The sequence below is a fragment of the Sphaerodactylus townsendi genome, linkage group LG05, assembly GCF_021028975.2.
Source record: "Sphaerodactylus townsendi isolate TG3544 linkage group LG05, MPM_Stown_v2.3, whole genome shotgun sequence".
Lineage (NCBI taxonomy): Eukaryota > Metazoa > Chordata > Lepidosauria > Squamata > Sphaerodactylidae > Sphaerodactylus > Sphaerodactylus townsendi.
In genome coordinates this window covers 87,842,778-87,857,248 of record NC_059429.1, presented here as the reverse complement: position 1 = coordinate 87,857,248, position 14,471 = coordinate 87,842,778, and the positions used below count along the sequence as shown (strand labels likewise).

Genomic DNA, 14,471 nt, shown 5'->3' with positions numbered 1-14,471 from the left:
ATTCAAGGGCAGGGCACACAGTGGAATGCTAAACCTGGCCAGACTGAGCTCAGAATTAAATTGGTCTCACTCTACTCCCAAACTCCACATGGGGTTCAGGGGCTGGGCATGCCTGTTTAACACAGCTCAGCCTGGCTGAGCTGAGCCGAGCCGAGCTTTAAACTACAGGCTTTGAGCCTGCAGTTTATAGTTTGACCCATCAACTGAGCAGCCACTCAACCCAACTCCAGCTTTATTCTGCTGGCTTCACCCCCACCCCACCTTCACCTCCACTAGGAGCCACCTTGGTGTAGTGGTTAAGAGCAGTGGACTCTTTATACTGCTGGCTCCACCCCCACCTTACTAGGAGCCATAGTGATATAGTGGTTAAGAGCAGTGGATGGGGACAACCAACTAAGACATTATAGAGGCAGGCAATTACAAACCACCTCGCTATCATCACCATAAGTTGATTATGACTTGATGGCACATATGTATGTACATACATAGTCAGTAGGTCATGAGGGATTTGAACAGTCATAATTTGGAGGAAACCAAAAAATAAGAAAATTCCACAACATCAACAGAACTTCAACAATTGAAAGCTATCATGTGGGCCAGTAGCTTGGGTGCCAAAGGTTCAGATGCCTATTCTCATACCATTCTACGTTAATTTAAAAAGACAGTTTTTAAGTAAACCAAGTACCTAATAGTTTACAATCTTGTTCCAGTGGTTAGGTTTAAGGCTACATGTTGTGTCAATAGAAGCTGAGCGCTTTTGAAAATCTTGTGCTGTGTACAACTTGAGGTGTTTTTTATCATATCATTCTAGAAACAATTCTTCTAAGATGTCTGAAATTTGTGATGAATCCTAAATAAATGCACTGTCAGGTGCTGTAAAAGCTAATTAGCTAACTAATATTCTCCCTCCCCCTCCCATTTTTGTCTTGCTTTATAGCTGTGCACCAACTACCAAAGGATTGGGATTAAAGTTTTCCTGGCAAATGTTCCTGGTATGAATATTGTCCCTTGTGTCTGCCTGCCATTCTTGCAGCCTCAAAATGTTGCGTTTCTCTTCCCTGGTGTTTCCCTAAGTTTGACTGGGTATCTCCTTGGTGGGAGAGACTAGCTAATGGTGTGGGATGATATTTATCAGAAGAATAAGATAAACTCTTGAACCTTTCAGTGATTCTCTAAAATCTTCTTGTTACTAAGATAAAATCTTTGCCTATCAGGGTTGGGAAGAAGTGTTGATAATATCAAGCTCATATATACCTTTTAGTTCAAATTCCAAAGAGCATGAAATAACACCTCTAAAGATTGCTCAATTCCTTTTATCAATTCACAGGTGAGGTATGAAATCTAGAATGGCTTAAGCTATTTTGGGTCACTGGTGGGAGAAAAACAAGATTTATTTGAAAGAAGAACCTGTGGTTTTATATCTTATGCTGAAATCATAGTGCAGTTTCCCACGTTTTCGATTATGCAGGAAAAGCTGTGGCAGTATGTTTTCCATATCTGGAAGCGTACATGGGAGTTTTTCCTCCATGTGTCAATGAGTGGCCTTTTCCCATGCATGCACATAGGCACACATGCATGCAGTGACTTTCTCCAACAAGAACAGCTCCATTTCAGAGTAAAAACTGCAGCTTCCTCAACCTGGATTCAGAGAAAGCAACCAAGCTTCATCTTCAGTGTTGATGACTAGCATCCCTAGTTTTCAGATTCTAATACCTCCCTGCTTGTAAGGCAAATGAGAATCCTTAACAGGGTTGTTGACTAAGTAAACCTTACTCTTAATCATACGTGCTTTATGGCCCAATCTGGTGGGGGAGGGGTGAATCATCCTGAGGGCCTGCGCTGGCGGATTTGCCCTCTCTGGGGCATTTACCCTGCTGGAGGGGCATAATACGCAGACGAGCAGATGCTGTGGCCCCATGGGATGCCTGGATGTGGTGCTGGGTGCCACATCAGCAACTCATTTGCCATCACCAGCCCTGCTGGCACAATGGAAGCATCCCCAAGGGTGGAACCAACACTAATCAGCTTCCACCCCAGCTTTGTAGCCAGTTACACCACAGCCTGGGACTTAGGCCACCCCCAGTGGTGGGATTCAGCAGGTTCTCACCACTTCAGCAGAACCAATTGTTAAAATGGGGCTTGTAAACAACCAGTTGTAAAATTATTTGAATCCCACCACCGGAACCAGTTGTTAAATTATTTGAATCCCACCACTGCTTTTGGCCCATTAAGCCCTATGGAGGGCTTTCCGGCCACGGGGTTTTTTTCAGCTTTCCTGCCTCCCTGTGCCACCAGAAATCCCTCTGGAGGCAACAGGTCGGTGTGGCAGTGGCCCTGTCCCCGACCACCTGGGGCTGTGGATTGGACTGCTCATCTTTAGTTGATCAATTAAATTTGCACTTGATTAAAGGCATTTCTTTCTGGAACGAACAACCCCCTCCCCCCCCCCACACACACACATGCACACACACCATAATCCATTGTTTTTAGGCACACATATGCATGTTTTTAGAAAAGGAATATGATGAATATTGGTTGATTTTATATGTATTAAAATCTATTCTAATACTTCCATTCCTACTTTATACCATGGGATAAATTTACAAGCACAGTTGGGTATAGTATAGTTTGTGGACCAGAAAGGCACAGTTCAGAAGATGCTGTCAATTTGCTTATGTCCATTTGTTAGTCTCATTATCTTCTTTTTTAAAAGAAAGATATGCTATATGTTTTTTAAAAAATGCTTACATGACAGTTGTCTATGCTTTTAGCTTCCTTGATGCAATGGAACATCTTTTCTCTATATAGACAAAGGCTTTGAGCATACTTCTAACAACAGAAGGGTATTACTGAAAGGTGTGAGGCTTAAATTGCATCTGAAGGTCAATTTTATGATCCTTCCTTCCTCCTCCCATTTGCTTTATTAATTTAAAGCAGCCTCATAGGCTGCAAGTCTGGACAAGAGGAAAAATATAGGAGAGGAGCTGCATTCTCTTCCTGCCTCTTCTGCTCAAAGCTGCCCTCTCCCCAGTAGCTGGAGAAAGTATGGGGACTTTGCGTCTCTTCTCTCACAATTGGGGGAAGGCAGATTAGTAAATAGTAAAAGAGGAAAGGATTAAGCCACCTCTGCTCTCACTTATACTTTTTCTACTCTTTCCCCTGATGTATGAGCCTTACCAAAATGTAATTCTTTTATTTCCTCTGTTCTACTGTTTACTTTAACAGAGGTATATTGTTCATTTTAACTTGATTTGATTTCTTCCATGCCCTTCTATCAACCAGATTAAAGAACACCTCAATATATTCTAAATACTGGTTTTAAATTTTTAATTCCATTGAAGCATGAAAGTGATTGGGAGACTTTTATTGGAGCTTGAACAAATATTATCAAATATTGTGAATCCACAAAATCTCAGGTGTTAGTGTCTCAGTACTGCTCTATCCACACCATTCCTTATTCCAGAATAAAAATTCACATTAAACAGCTGCATTCTAGCATATTGCCTGATGAACAGGCTTTGTCTGGCAATTGCAAGGTTCCATGTGAACTTTAAATAAGAGCCCTATCTGCTAAGTTGGCCTTTGCTGGTCAAATGTTATTTTCTATCTATTGGACAGTCACAGTTTCCACAGTGAATATGACTCATCTTAAATAACTTTGGAGCATATGCTTCTGCTTTCAACCCACTAAAGTGACTTTGTCTCTTTCTCCAGCCCAAGTGTACGATGACATTCGCATAGGAGGAGTCTTTGAAGAAGGTGGCCTTGAGCCTAGTCACGTCTTCGTGACCACCCATGATGCTGTTTTGTTCGCAACAATGAATGGCCACAGAGCTATACATCGTCCGGTGTTTGAAGAGGTATGGATAATTCACTGTGCTCCTATGTGAACAGCAGTCCTTACTCTTGGCCACACCAGTGGTGTGTGTCCATTTCATAGTCACCCACTCAACTTCCAGACCTTACCAACTAGGTAGGCTAGAAATGTAGAAAAAAATGCAACACAGTCTGTTCCTATCATTCATTACCACCACTCAACAACATTCATTACCACCACTCATGAAGCCTAATAATCCTCTTTCTAGTCATCTGTTATTCTCAAAATTAATTTTACAGCCATAAGAAATGTTTAAAGCCCTTGTTTTTATATTGAAAAAAAAAAGATTCTCCCTGTTGAAACAGGGTGTGATGAATGTGGGGCTAAAATGAGACTTTTAGCTGCTACAAGGGCATAGTGGAATGGTAGGCCACTAAGTGTCAGTCATGCTGGTTTTGGGCCACAGACTCTCAACAACCCGGCTCATCATCTCCGAGCAATACCTGGGCCCTTGGCAATCTCAACTTTACTAGCTCTAAATTATGAAAAACATAGCAAAGACATATTTTGAAGAATGTGAAAAGAAAAAAAATCCCTAAAAGGAGAATTCAGTGGGTTTTGTGGCAAAGAGGAACCCGGCTCATCTAAATGGAATGTCACCTAGCAAGCCAATGCTTTACAGAAGTCATACTGCTTTTAATGTTTCTTTCTGTTTGGTACAACTCTGTTTAGATCATCATTGGTGGATCTGTAGGAACTGACAAAAATAGAAATTAGTCTTGCATCCCATCCATTCCCCCTTTGACAGTAATGTATTATATAATGGGACATGGTTGAAATTTATTTATTTATTTTATTTATTTTTTAGGCTTCTATACTGCCCCATCCCCGAAGGGCTCTGGGCGGTGTACAGCATATAAAATACAGTATAAAACAATCAAACATTGAAACATTTTAATATGGGTCTCAATATTTTAGTCACCATCTGTGAATGCTTTTAATGTTTTAATTATTTAATTATTAAAATGGGAATTGTTTTATGATTGCGATTTGTAACTATGTGTGTTTGCCGCCCTGAACCAGGCATTATTAAATCTAATAAAATAAGTGAATAATAAAATAATATGGGGGAGTCCTAAATTGAGAATATGCTGGCCCTCTGGATATAAAAGTATCAACTTATGCATTTAGATGCCCAGGAAAATGTCTGAGTAAAAAAAATGTGCAGAGATGAAAAGGATTAGTCCAACTGTCCTTACCATGTAAACCACTGATACCACTAGACTGTGATATCTTCTGAATAAAAGTGCCTGGGTTGCACCACTTTGGAGAGCCACTAGGAATTCACATAACTGAGTTGGCTATAAGGCATTTCTTGGCGCACTTTTCCAGGCCAAACTCCATCAAAATGTCTGTGCTGAATATTCAGACTGTGTTCACTAGTGACTGGATTTCTGGGTCTGATTTTCCATACAGCTTCAAATCATCCATGCACAGCAAATGTGAGATTTTTTCTGAGTCTTTGGCCATTTGATATCCCAACTTTGTTTTCTTTATTATGGTTGATTTCACAGCTGCCAGTTCTTTAGCTGGCCTTTCATTATTATTATTATTGTTGAAGGTTTTATTGTTGTTGTTGTTGTTGTTTGATTTCACAGCTGCCAGTTCTTTAGCTGGTTGTTGGCCTTTCATTACAATTCAAACCTCACCCAGAGGCCTAGGAAGTTGTAATGTATTGGCGTAGTATTCATGCAGATCCCAGCAGGGTGGCCTTCTGAATCTGACAGATGTTGATTTTGTCGATTTGAAGATGTTTCAAGTGCTGCCCCAGAGTTTTCGGAATGGCGCCCAGGGTGCCAATTACCACCAGGGCCACCTCAGCTGGTTTGTGCCATAGATGCTGAAGCTTTATTATTACTATTATTACTATTATTACTATTATTATTATTATTATTATTATTATTATTATTATTATTATTATTATTATTATTATTATTGATTCTAAACCACCCTTCCTCATATAGGCTCAGGCCAGCTGATTAACAGCCGTATAAGCATTAAAATAACCCTCGCAAATATTAATTCTGACAGGGTGCCATTCAATTTGACTCAGTGGATGTGCCATCTCAGCCCCCCCCCCCCCCCCGCCCCGAAAGACAATCATATATATTTCAAAAGGAGGGGGCGGGGAAAGACAATAACAGAAAAATGGGGAAGGAAATTGAAAAGAAAGCAGAGGAAAATAGGGGAAAGGGAAGGCCAACTAGTTGGTAAACTGTTGGAGTCCTCAACCATAGGCTTTGTCTCACAAGCACTGCAAAATTGTAGGGGCCGAGTCTCACTTGACAGATCATTCCATCAGACTGGGGTAACAGCTGAAAAAGCCCTTGACCTAGTTGAGGATAGCTGGACATATTTTAGGGCAGGGACCACCAGTAAATTGTTACATGCTAAACAAAGACCTCTTTGGGCAATGTATAGAGAGAGGAGGTCCCATAGATACAAAGGTCCCAGATGGTTTAGGGCTTTGATGCCAAGCCCTTTAACCTGATCCAATCCTCCACCCAAAGCCAATGCAGTTGGCTGAACGCTGGCTGAATGCGTGCCAATCATGCAGTCCCCATAAGGACTCATTCAGCTGCATTTTGCACCATTGTGCAAGAAGAGGCAAGAAGACCCAAAAATTATGTGTGTTTGCTTCTAGAAATCTTACTCAAAAATATGAGTCACCAGCAGCATTCAGACATGCAAATCACCACTAGATGTAACAGCTGTGGTGATGAATGTGCAAATCCTGTTGATCCAAGCTTATTAATTTCCAAATGTATATGCCCACATCACATATACATACATACATAAGCATTCATTGGCATAATCGGAAAGCAAAATAAATACAATGATAATAAAAACAAAAGGCCCCAAAAGGACCATAACAGATACATACTATTGGGTACTCTCAGCTACCTCCATAATAAAATTGGCGACCTCTTCACAAAGACTAGGGTCCGAGTTATTCAGCAATAAGGATAACCTAATCAGATCTGGCAGCCCAGATTGGAAAAGAGAATATAAATTGATATATTTAGATCTGATTTTAACAAATCTGGTGCAGTGCAAAAGTTGGTGGGCCAGGGTTTCAACCACATTGGATTTGCAGCTGCATAACCTTGCAGATTTTTCTAGGTTACTAAACCTACCCTTTAATAGGGCAGAGGGCATAACGTTGAATCGCGCAATGGTAAGAGCTCTCCTTGCACAGGGGTTCGTTAGAACATAAAGGTAATAAGCCGTGCAGTTCTGCTCGAATGGAATTAAGAATTGTGTAGGGGAGCAGGTTCGTTTGGCTGCTAGATGTAAATGTGCAAATTCCAGATCGAAAAGCCGGTCTTTAAGCGTATTGAACACTTCTGAATAGGACATTTCCAGGAAGATAGGCAGTACAATGTAAGCCCCACTTCAGCCAATATCTGTTCCCTGGAATGGCCCCCAGTATCCCCTTGTGAAGCGACATCACAAATGATTACAAGGACATTTTATTTTTAAATTGTCACGTCACATGCTGCGTTTGTGGGGTAACCCTGTTCCTGGTTTCATTATCTGCATTATTCTGCTTGATAAAGTATTTACCAGCCCAGGTTCAGCTGACATGACGAAATATCTTATCTTTGCCATATAGCAATTGTTTGCTTCTATGACATTTACTGAAGGTGAAACCACCTGGTTATCATTTAAATGTAGGACAAAGGACTAACTCTTTGTTCCATAGCAAAGGTGTATCTCCTTTTTGAAGCTTCATAGGAGACCAAAATGTAGGGCCCAACCACACCATACATATAAATGTTTGTAGCTAAAATATAAATGACAGCTGTTTGTGTATATGTTGATAGCCAATGTTAATATCTCTACTATCTCCCTTGGAAAACTAGTTTTATATACTCAGTGTAAATAAAATCCTCCTGAACTTCTCCTAAATCTCCACTCTTCTGTTTAAATCCAGTATGTACTTATATCCTGTCTTTCTCTCCAGTAGGGACCTAAAGCAGTTTACGTCATTCTCTTCTCTTCCATTTTAACCTCACAACAACCCTGTGAGGTAGGTTAGGCTGAGAATGTGACTGGCCTAATCCAGTGAGCTTTCAAGGCAGAGTGAAGAGTTGAACCTGGTTTCTGCTAGATCTAGTTCAACACTCTTTCTACGGCATTACACTGGCTAAACCCATTAAACCTTGTAAGAACAACCTATAGTGCTGTTAAATTGTCACTGAATTCAACTCTGTGTAGAACAATTGTCTTAGAATTTGCTTCCACAAACCTTTTTGTAGTTGGGTATGAATGAGTATGAACTACATGTACAGCACATTAGATATAAAGTGCATGTGTCTTAAATTCATGGATACAAGTTATCTCCAAAGAACCTTTACTCTATCCAGAATTTTTGCATGGTGTTAGAAGCAGATCATACATATAACTGGGCCACTGCATAAACATGCCATGGCAGTGCCAGTGCAAACTAATTTTTATAACTTACACACATGTTTAATCTTAGATGTACTTCAGCCTCTCAGCTATATGGATTATATTTGATTATGATGAACTTCAGCCTCTCAGCTATATGGATTATTTTACAGTTTAAATATATTATTATGCTTTTTGCTTGTAATGATAACTAGTATTTCCCTTCCTCCTCATGTTTCCATACAGAGAGCAAGTCAGATAGAAATCTCTGTCACTGATGAGTCTCTGGAAGACAGCAGTGCTGAATTCCAAAACTTGGAAGAGGTGAGTGAAAGAGAAAGATAGTAGGGAATGAAAAGTCTGAACCATCCTTCAGACATGCAGTCTCTCCAGTACATTTTTGACCTGTTTCTAGTATCCAGTACACTATTCCTAACCTAAATTCCTTGTTTTTTCCTCAGGAAATGTTTGGAGGTATTTTTCATTTGGAGACCCAGACAGCACTGTGAGTTTCTCAGGAGTGCTCTTAAGCACCTGACTCCTTAGCCAAGGAATGTCTTTTAGGAAAAAAATGTTCCTGCATCCAAATGGAGAGAACAATGTGCATTTGGGGCATGGGACCATCGTATTTTGGGGGCACTGAGGCAAAATGCCTCTCTTACCTGACATTCTTTCCTCCTTCCATTCCTTTCTGCTTTCCAAATTCAGAGCAAGGGGTTCTTGAAGCTGGCATCATGGAGAACAGAAGAAGGATCTCAGGAACTAAATTTTGCCTACCTGGAAGAAGCAGAAGAGCAGCAGGATTATTACTGCACTTCTCTGGTCCTCATTGTTGCTCATTCACATTTCAAGCAATGCTTACATACTCAAATGTATGAACACAAGCATACCAAGGAACTGTAAAGCATTAGCCTTGTTCTCATGAGGAAAAATACAGGAAATGTGGAGAACTGCGTCCGGAGTGCCGGGCAGAAATCTCACAAGATGCAGCTCCTGGGCTTTGCGAAGGAATGATTGTTTCTAAAGTACACACTGACTTTAGACCTCACTCTACGTGTAAATAAGTCCCTGGTAATGGTGCCCAGTCTGACTTTTAGCACTAATATATAAAATTGTCCCTTTTTCTTTCTGGGGCTTAAATGCAGCAGCATTACCTGGGATTATCACTAATTACCTGGAACAAATGCTGCATTTTCACACCACTGTTTTGAAGAAGGGCTTCCTTTTCCATTACAAACCGCACTCCTTTCCTTCATGGGAACCTTTCCATTCAGAGAAAAATATCCTATTAATTCTAGTAGGAACAATAAGCATAGACAGAACTTTTCATAAATGTATTTGACATATGGCTTGATATAATGCACACTGAAGCCATTGACTGAAATGGGCTTGTGACTAGTCCTTGGGTTTAGAACTGTCAAGGAAATAACTAATTCTACAGTATTCTCTATCTTCCTACATAGCTACATATTTACAAAAACTTCAGTTTAGGCTCATTTTGAGAGAAAAAAAACACAAAGCTTCAGAAGGCACCCGTTTTCCTGGACCCATTCACTTGTCCCATACATATCTTGGGGAAAGAGCTAATTGTACATCTCAGATAGCATATTAAAAATATTTCAAAAACATATAAACTACTCAAAACTCAAGCATCAAACAGCTATTTAGGCTGAATATCTTTAAACTGACCTATACAACATATTTGGTTTATTACTGATCCCTTTCAAGTGTTTAACCTTTTCAAATGCTAAATGAATTTTCATTAGCATGCCACAAAGAGAATCTACCTCTCAGGCAGACAAGCCTGACTAGATAACCTAGAAACCGGTCTCTTTTGAATTTTATTGTATAAGTGCAAAGTGATTTTTATATAAAAGGATGAATGATGCAAATTGTTATTGTGGTTTTAGTTTTCTGTTTAATTTTGTCTTGCAGTAGCAAGGTGTTGAATTTGTAAAGGAATCAAAATAAAAGGTTTTTATAGCCCAAGGCACAAGAAATAAAATTTTATCTGTAGCCCCAAAATTCAGGTTTTTCTAAAATCTTGGATCTGGTGATCCAAAAAAACTCAACACACCCAAACAAAATGAAGACTGAAAGGATCTTGGGGAAAAATGAAATACTCTATTTTTCATTTTAAAAAATCATCAGAAAATAAAATTTCATCAAGAAATTACCTTGTTATAAATAATGGGAAAATTAGTAGAGTTGGAAGGGTGTTTAATGTAGTAGGTTTGGAACTTTTAAAATACATGGTTTTTAACATGCAACTAAGTTTTTGTTTCACTGTATAAAACAATCAATAAAAAAACAAGAAAAGTTAAAGTTAGTTCCCAGGAGCATAACTAACACTTTTGCAAAAGTCACCTGTACAGCTGTTTCAGACATCTATTGGACATCATTGTCTGGGACATTATTCATAGAAAGCAGTGTATTCCTCTACCACTACCACCACACACACATTGGGAAACAGTTTTTAAAAATCCCTACATTTGAAAATCTTTTATCTATCCACAATTACCACACAGCGACTTAAAAAGAAAACAACAATACATTCAACTTGAATGGTAAATAGTAACATACTCTCCCCATACCCTAATCAGTTTATCACACACACATCAAAATACACCCACCTACAGAAAATCTCTCTTACAATTTCCAACAGTATATGAGGGGATGATTTGCAACCAAGTGCACTGGGATATGGCACCTGGGAAGTTACAGATTTGATTTCCAAAGTGTCATTCAACATTCTAAGATAAACATAGTTTGTTCTAGTCATGAAGAAAGAGAACATATCCTTCAAAGAAACAACTAGTTCTAGAGGTGGAATTGCTGCAGGGGAGATGATAAAATTTTGCTCGTGTCAGTGTCACATGAGCAACTATTTAATATATCTAGGGAGCACATGCCCTCAGTGACAAAGGGAGGGGAATCTGTGCATGGGACATGAACTGCCCGCGTGCCCCTCCCACCCCTGCCCTGCCCCACGCCGACCCCGAAATGTCACCAAAACACCCCGCCCCAAAACGCCCCCAGCCCCAACCCCGACATGTGACTGCAATGGCGGCGCCCAGGGCAAGCCGCCCCAGATGTTCCCATTACAGCTCCGCCTCTGCATGCCCTCAAACTCCAAACAGCTGAAAAATGTTTAAAAATGACTAACAGCTATGCACACTTGAAGAAGGGTATGTGTGTGTCTTTTGTCATCCAAGAAACCGGGGCACTGTCCAACCAGATGCACATGACACTTGTTGAATACTTATGTATCCTGTACAAGTAAGAAACTCAATACTAATCAAGTTTACTATAAAATCCCATTATTCTCACACATATACTAAAAACCATGCAGGGTGCTGTAGATCCAATTAGGAAAAAAATCAAACAGGAAGCCTCTCCTAAGCAAATCTACTCATATCTATTCAATGGACCTTCATACCAGAAAAGTGTACTGATACCAGACTGTACTGATAATAGCTCTGATAATAGCTCTATTAGGGCCAACTAAAGTCATATAGTAAAGCTATTTTTCAAGTGTCCCAGAACTCATTTGGTGTTTTAAACAGGGACAAATCTACTTTAAGGGAAGCAAAAGAACAAAATGACACCAACCATATATTATGTTGATTATATATAGTATATAATCAACATATATAATATACATATATAATCAACAACTGTTTAAAACAGAATAGACTGTGCTGACCTCTACCAACTGTTAATGAATAATTACACTTTTACATTATCTTATCTATCATCTATTAATTCTTCCTAGAATTCCTTTTGCTGTTGGGAGCCAAAAGGAGTTCATAGCCAGGCATGCATGTTAGATGTTAGGACAGTGGTTCTCAACCTTCCTAATGCCGCAACCCTTTAATACAGTTCCTCATATTGTGGTGACCCACAACCATAAAATTGGTATATATAAAATACAAAAAGACCGTTTTCTGATGGTCTTAGGCAACCCCTGTGAAAGGGTCGTTCGACCCCCAAAGGGGTCATGACCCCCAGGTTGAGAACCACTGTGTTAGGAAGACAGACTTTAATGAACTCAGAGGCATGATTAGAGTCATTTCATGACATGAATGCTGGAAAGGGGCAGAGCAAGTGAAGGGTGGACTCTCCTAAAACAAGAGCTCCTGCAAGCTCAAACGGTCAGTTTTCTAATAACAGATATATGGTAGAGAACTCACTATGACAGGGGAAATTTAAACTCCAACGAAGAGAGCCCACTAACCAAATAAAGAAAATTGATTAAAAGTCTTTATTCAAGAAAAGCTATAGCATTTATTGGATAACCAAGGCAAATTCCTGACACCTGAATCCACAGCAGTTGCACAGACCCCCGGATAAATCCGTGATAAAGCTCTTGTAGATGAGATCTTTAGACAAGTTTACTTCTGAAATACCCTCTCACTGGAAAAGGCAACAATGCTAGGAAGACAGCTTCCAAACAGCACCAACATGAGATGGATTGACTTCATTAAGGAAGGCACAGCCCTCCGTTTGCAATACCTGCGCGATGCTGTTAAAAACAGGAAGTTTTGGAGGCCTTCATAGAGTAGCCGTAAGTCAGAAGTGACCTGACTGCACATAATGCACACACAGAGATCAAATCAAGCTGGGCCACTCCCTAGAAGCTAAAATGATCAGGCTGAGGTCATTGTACTTTGGTCACATTATGAGAAGATAAGACTCACTAGAAAAGCCAACAAAGCTAGGAAAAGTGGAAGGCAGCATCCAAAGAGGGAGACTCCCTCTGTTTGCAAGACCTGAGCAAGACTGTTAAAAGCAGGAGATTTGGGAGGTCATTAATTCACAGGGCTGCTTTAAGTTGGAAGTGACTTGACTGCACATCATGCATACAAAAACTGGCCCCAGGCTCACCTCTCCCCACTCCCCACCTCGCAACAGACAATCCTCTCTTTCCTCCCTCAACCATCAGGCTCTCCTCACTTTCTCCAACTCAGTCTACTCTCACCCTGGCAGATGCGTGGACCAAGGAAGCAGAGCAGTGTCATGTGTTCTATGTGCAGCACAAGCAGCAACTGGGCACCCACACAGCCTCTGCCTGCTGCCCAGAGTCCTCCCCCAGATCCACCCCTGGTTTGAAAAATACTGATTTTTAAAGTAGAAAAGTGATGGAATTAAACATTTCTAGAGGTTTCATCTGCAACTTTAGTCTTAAGACAGTGATCCAGAAGCTCTTTGCAGACTCCGTGTCAAACCATCTTCTGGCCCTTGCTTGGCCCGGTTTCCCCTGCTCTCCGAAGCTGCTGTTGACAGGATCTTGGCTGCTGTTAGACCTACTACCTGTCCTCTGGATCCGTGCCCTTCCTGGCTAATTAAAACTTGCCGGGAGGAGTTACGACCCCACCTGTTGAAGATCGTCAATGACTCTCTTGAGCAAGGAGTCTTTCCAGATGGGTTGAAGGAGGCAGTGGTCCGCCCACTCTTGAAAAGACCATCGTTAGATCCTGGAGATCTGGCCAATTACCACCCCGCCTCGAATCTTTCGTTTCTGGGGAAGGTAATTGAGAGAGTGGTGTTGGAGCAGCTTCAGGGTTTCCTGGATGAAACATCAGCTTTCGACCCCTTCCAGTCCGGCTTCCGTGCTGGGCATGGGACGGAGACGGTGCGCGCCGCTGTCACAGATACGCTCCGTATGCAACTTGACCGAGGCGGATCGGCGCTGCTGGTGTTGTTAGATCTCACCGAAGCGTTTGATATGGTCGACCACGACCTTTTGGCCCACCGCCTGGCCGCTTCCGGGGTCCGGGGCACTGTCCTTCAATGGATTGTCTCGTTCCTCCGGGGGCGGAGTCAGCAAGTGTGGTGTGGGGACAAAGCTTCCCAGAGGTGCCCGCTTCATTATGGTGTGCCTCAGGGGCATTTGTATTTAATCCCACTGTTATTTAACTATCTATATATCGCGACCCCTTGCTCAGTTAGTGCGGAGCTTTGGAGCTCACAGTGGTCTCTGCCATCAGTATGCTGATGACACTCCAGCTCATTCTGTCGACTGGAGAGGCGGGGAACTTGCGTCACCGCCCCTGCAGCTCTACAGCAGCATTGTTTGGAGGCGGTTAAGCTGGTTGGATTTGCAACTAGAGCAGGTTAAAACTTAATCCATCGAAGGCGAGAAGTCCTTTGGCTTGGCGGGGAGGGAGAGATTGGGGAATTCCAGCTGCGGTGTGGG

At 41.2% G+C, this 14,471-nt stretch overlaps 1 protein-coding gene and 1 long non-coding RNA gene across 3 annotated transcripts in view; one reads left to right on the top strand and one right to left on the bottom strand.

Moving 5' to 3' along the window:
• The window catches only part of SLC26A9 (solute carrier family 26 member 9), a 70,030-nt gene extending 59,768 nt beyond the window's left edge, over nucleotides 1-10,262 (top strand). For both annotated transcript variants that reach the window (XM_048496942.1, XM_048496944.1), the window contains 5 exons: nucleotides 938-992; nucleotides 3,715-3,860; nucleotides 8,519-8,596; nucleotides 8,734-8,777; nucleotides 8,981-10,262. In XM_048496942.1, coding sequence (XP_048352899.1) covers nucleotides 938-992; nucleotides 3,715-3,860; nucleotides 8,519-8,596; nucleotides 8,734-8,777; nucleotides 8,981-8,996 — 339 coding nt within the window. In that variant the 3' untranslated portion in view covers nucleotides 8,997-10,262. The remainder of the gene's footprint in view (nucleotides 1-937; nucleotides 993-3,714; nucleotides 3,861-8,518; nucleotides 8,597-8,733; nucleotides 8,778-8,980) is intronic.
• The window catches only part of LOC125432871, a 31,254-nt gene that overhangs the window by 11,089 nt on the left and 5,694 nt on the right, over nucleotides 1-14,471 (bottom strand). The window contains exon 2 of the long non-coding RNA XR_007244561.1: nucleotides 8,935-9,049. This is a non-coding gene — a long non-coding RNA (uncharacterized LOC125432871). The remainder of the gene's footprint in view (nucleotides 1-8,934; nucleotides 9,050-14,471) is intronic.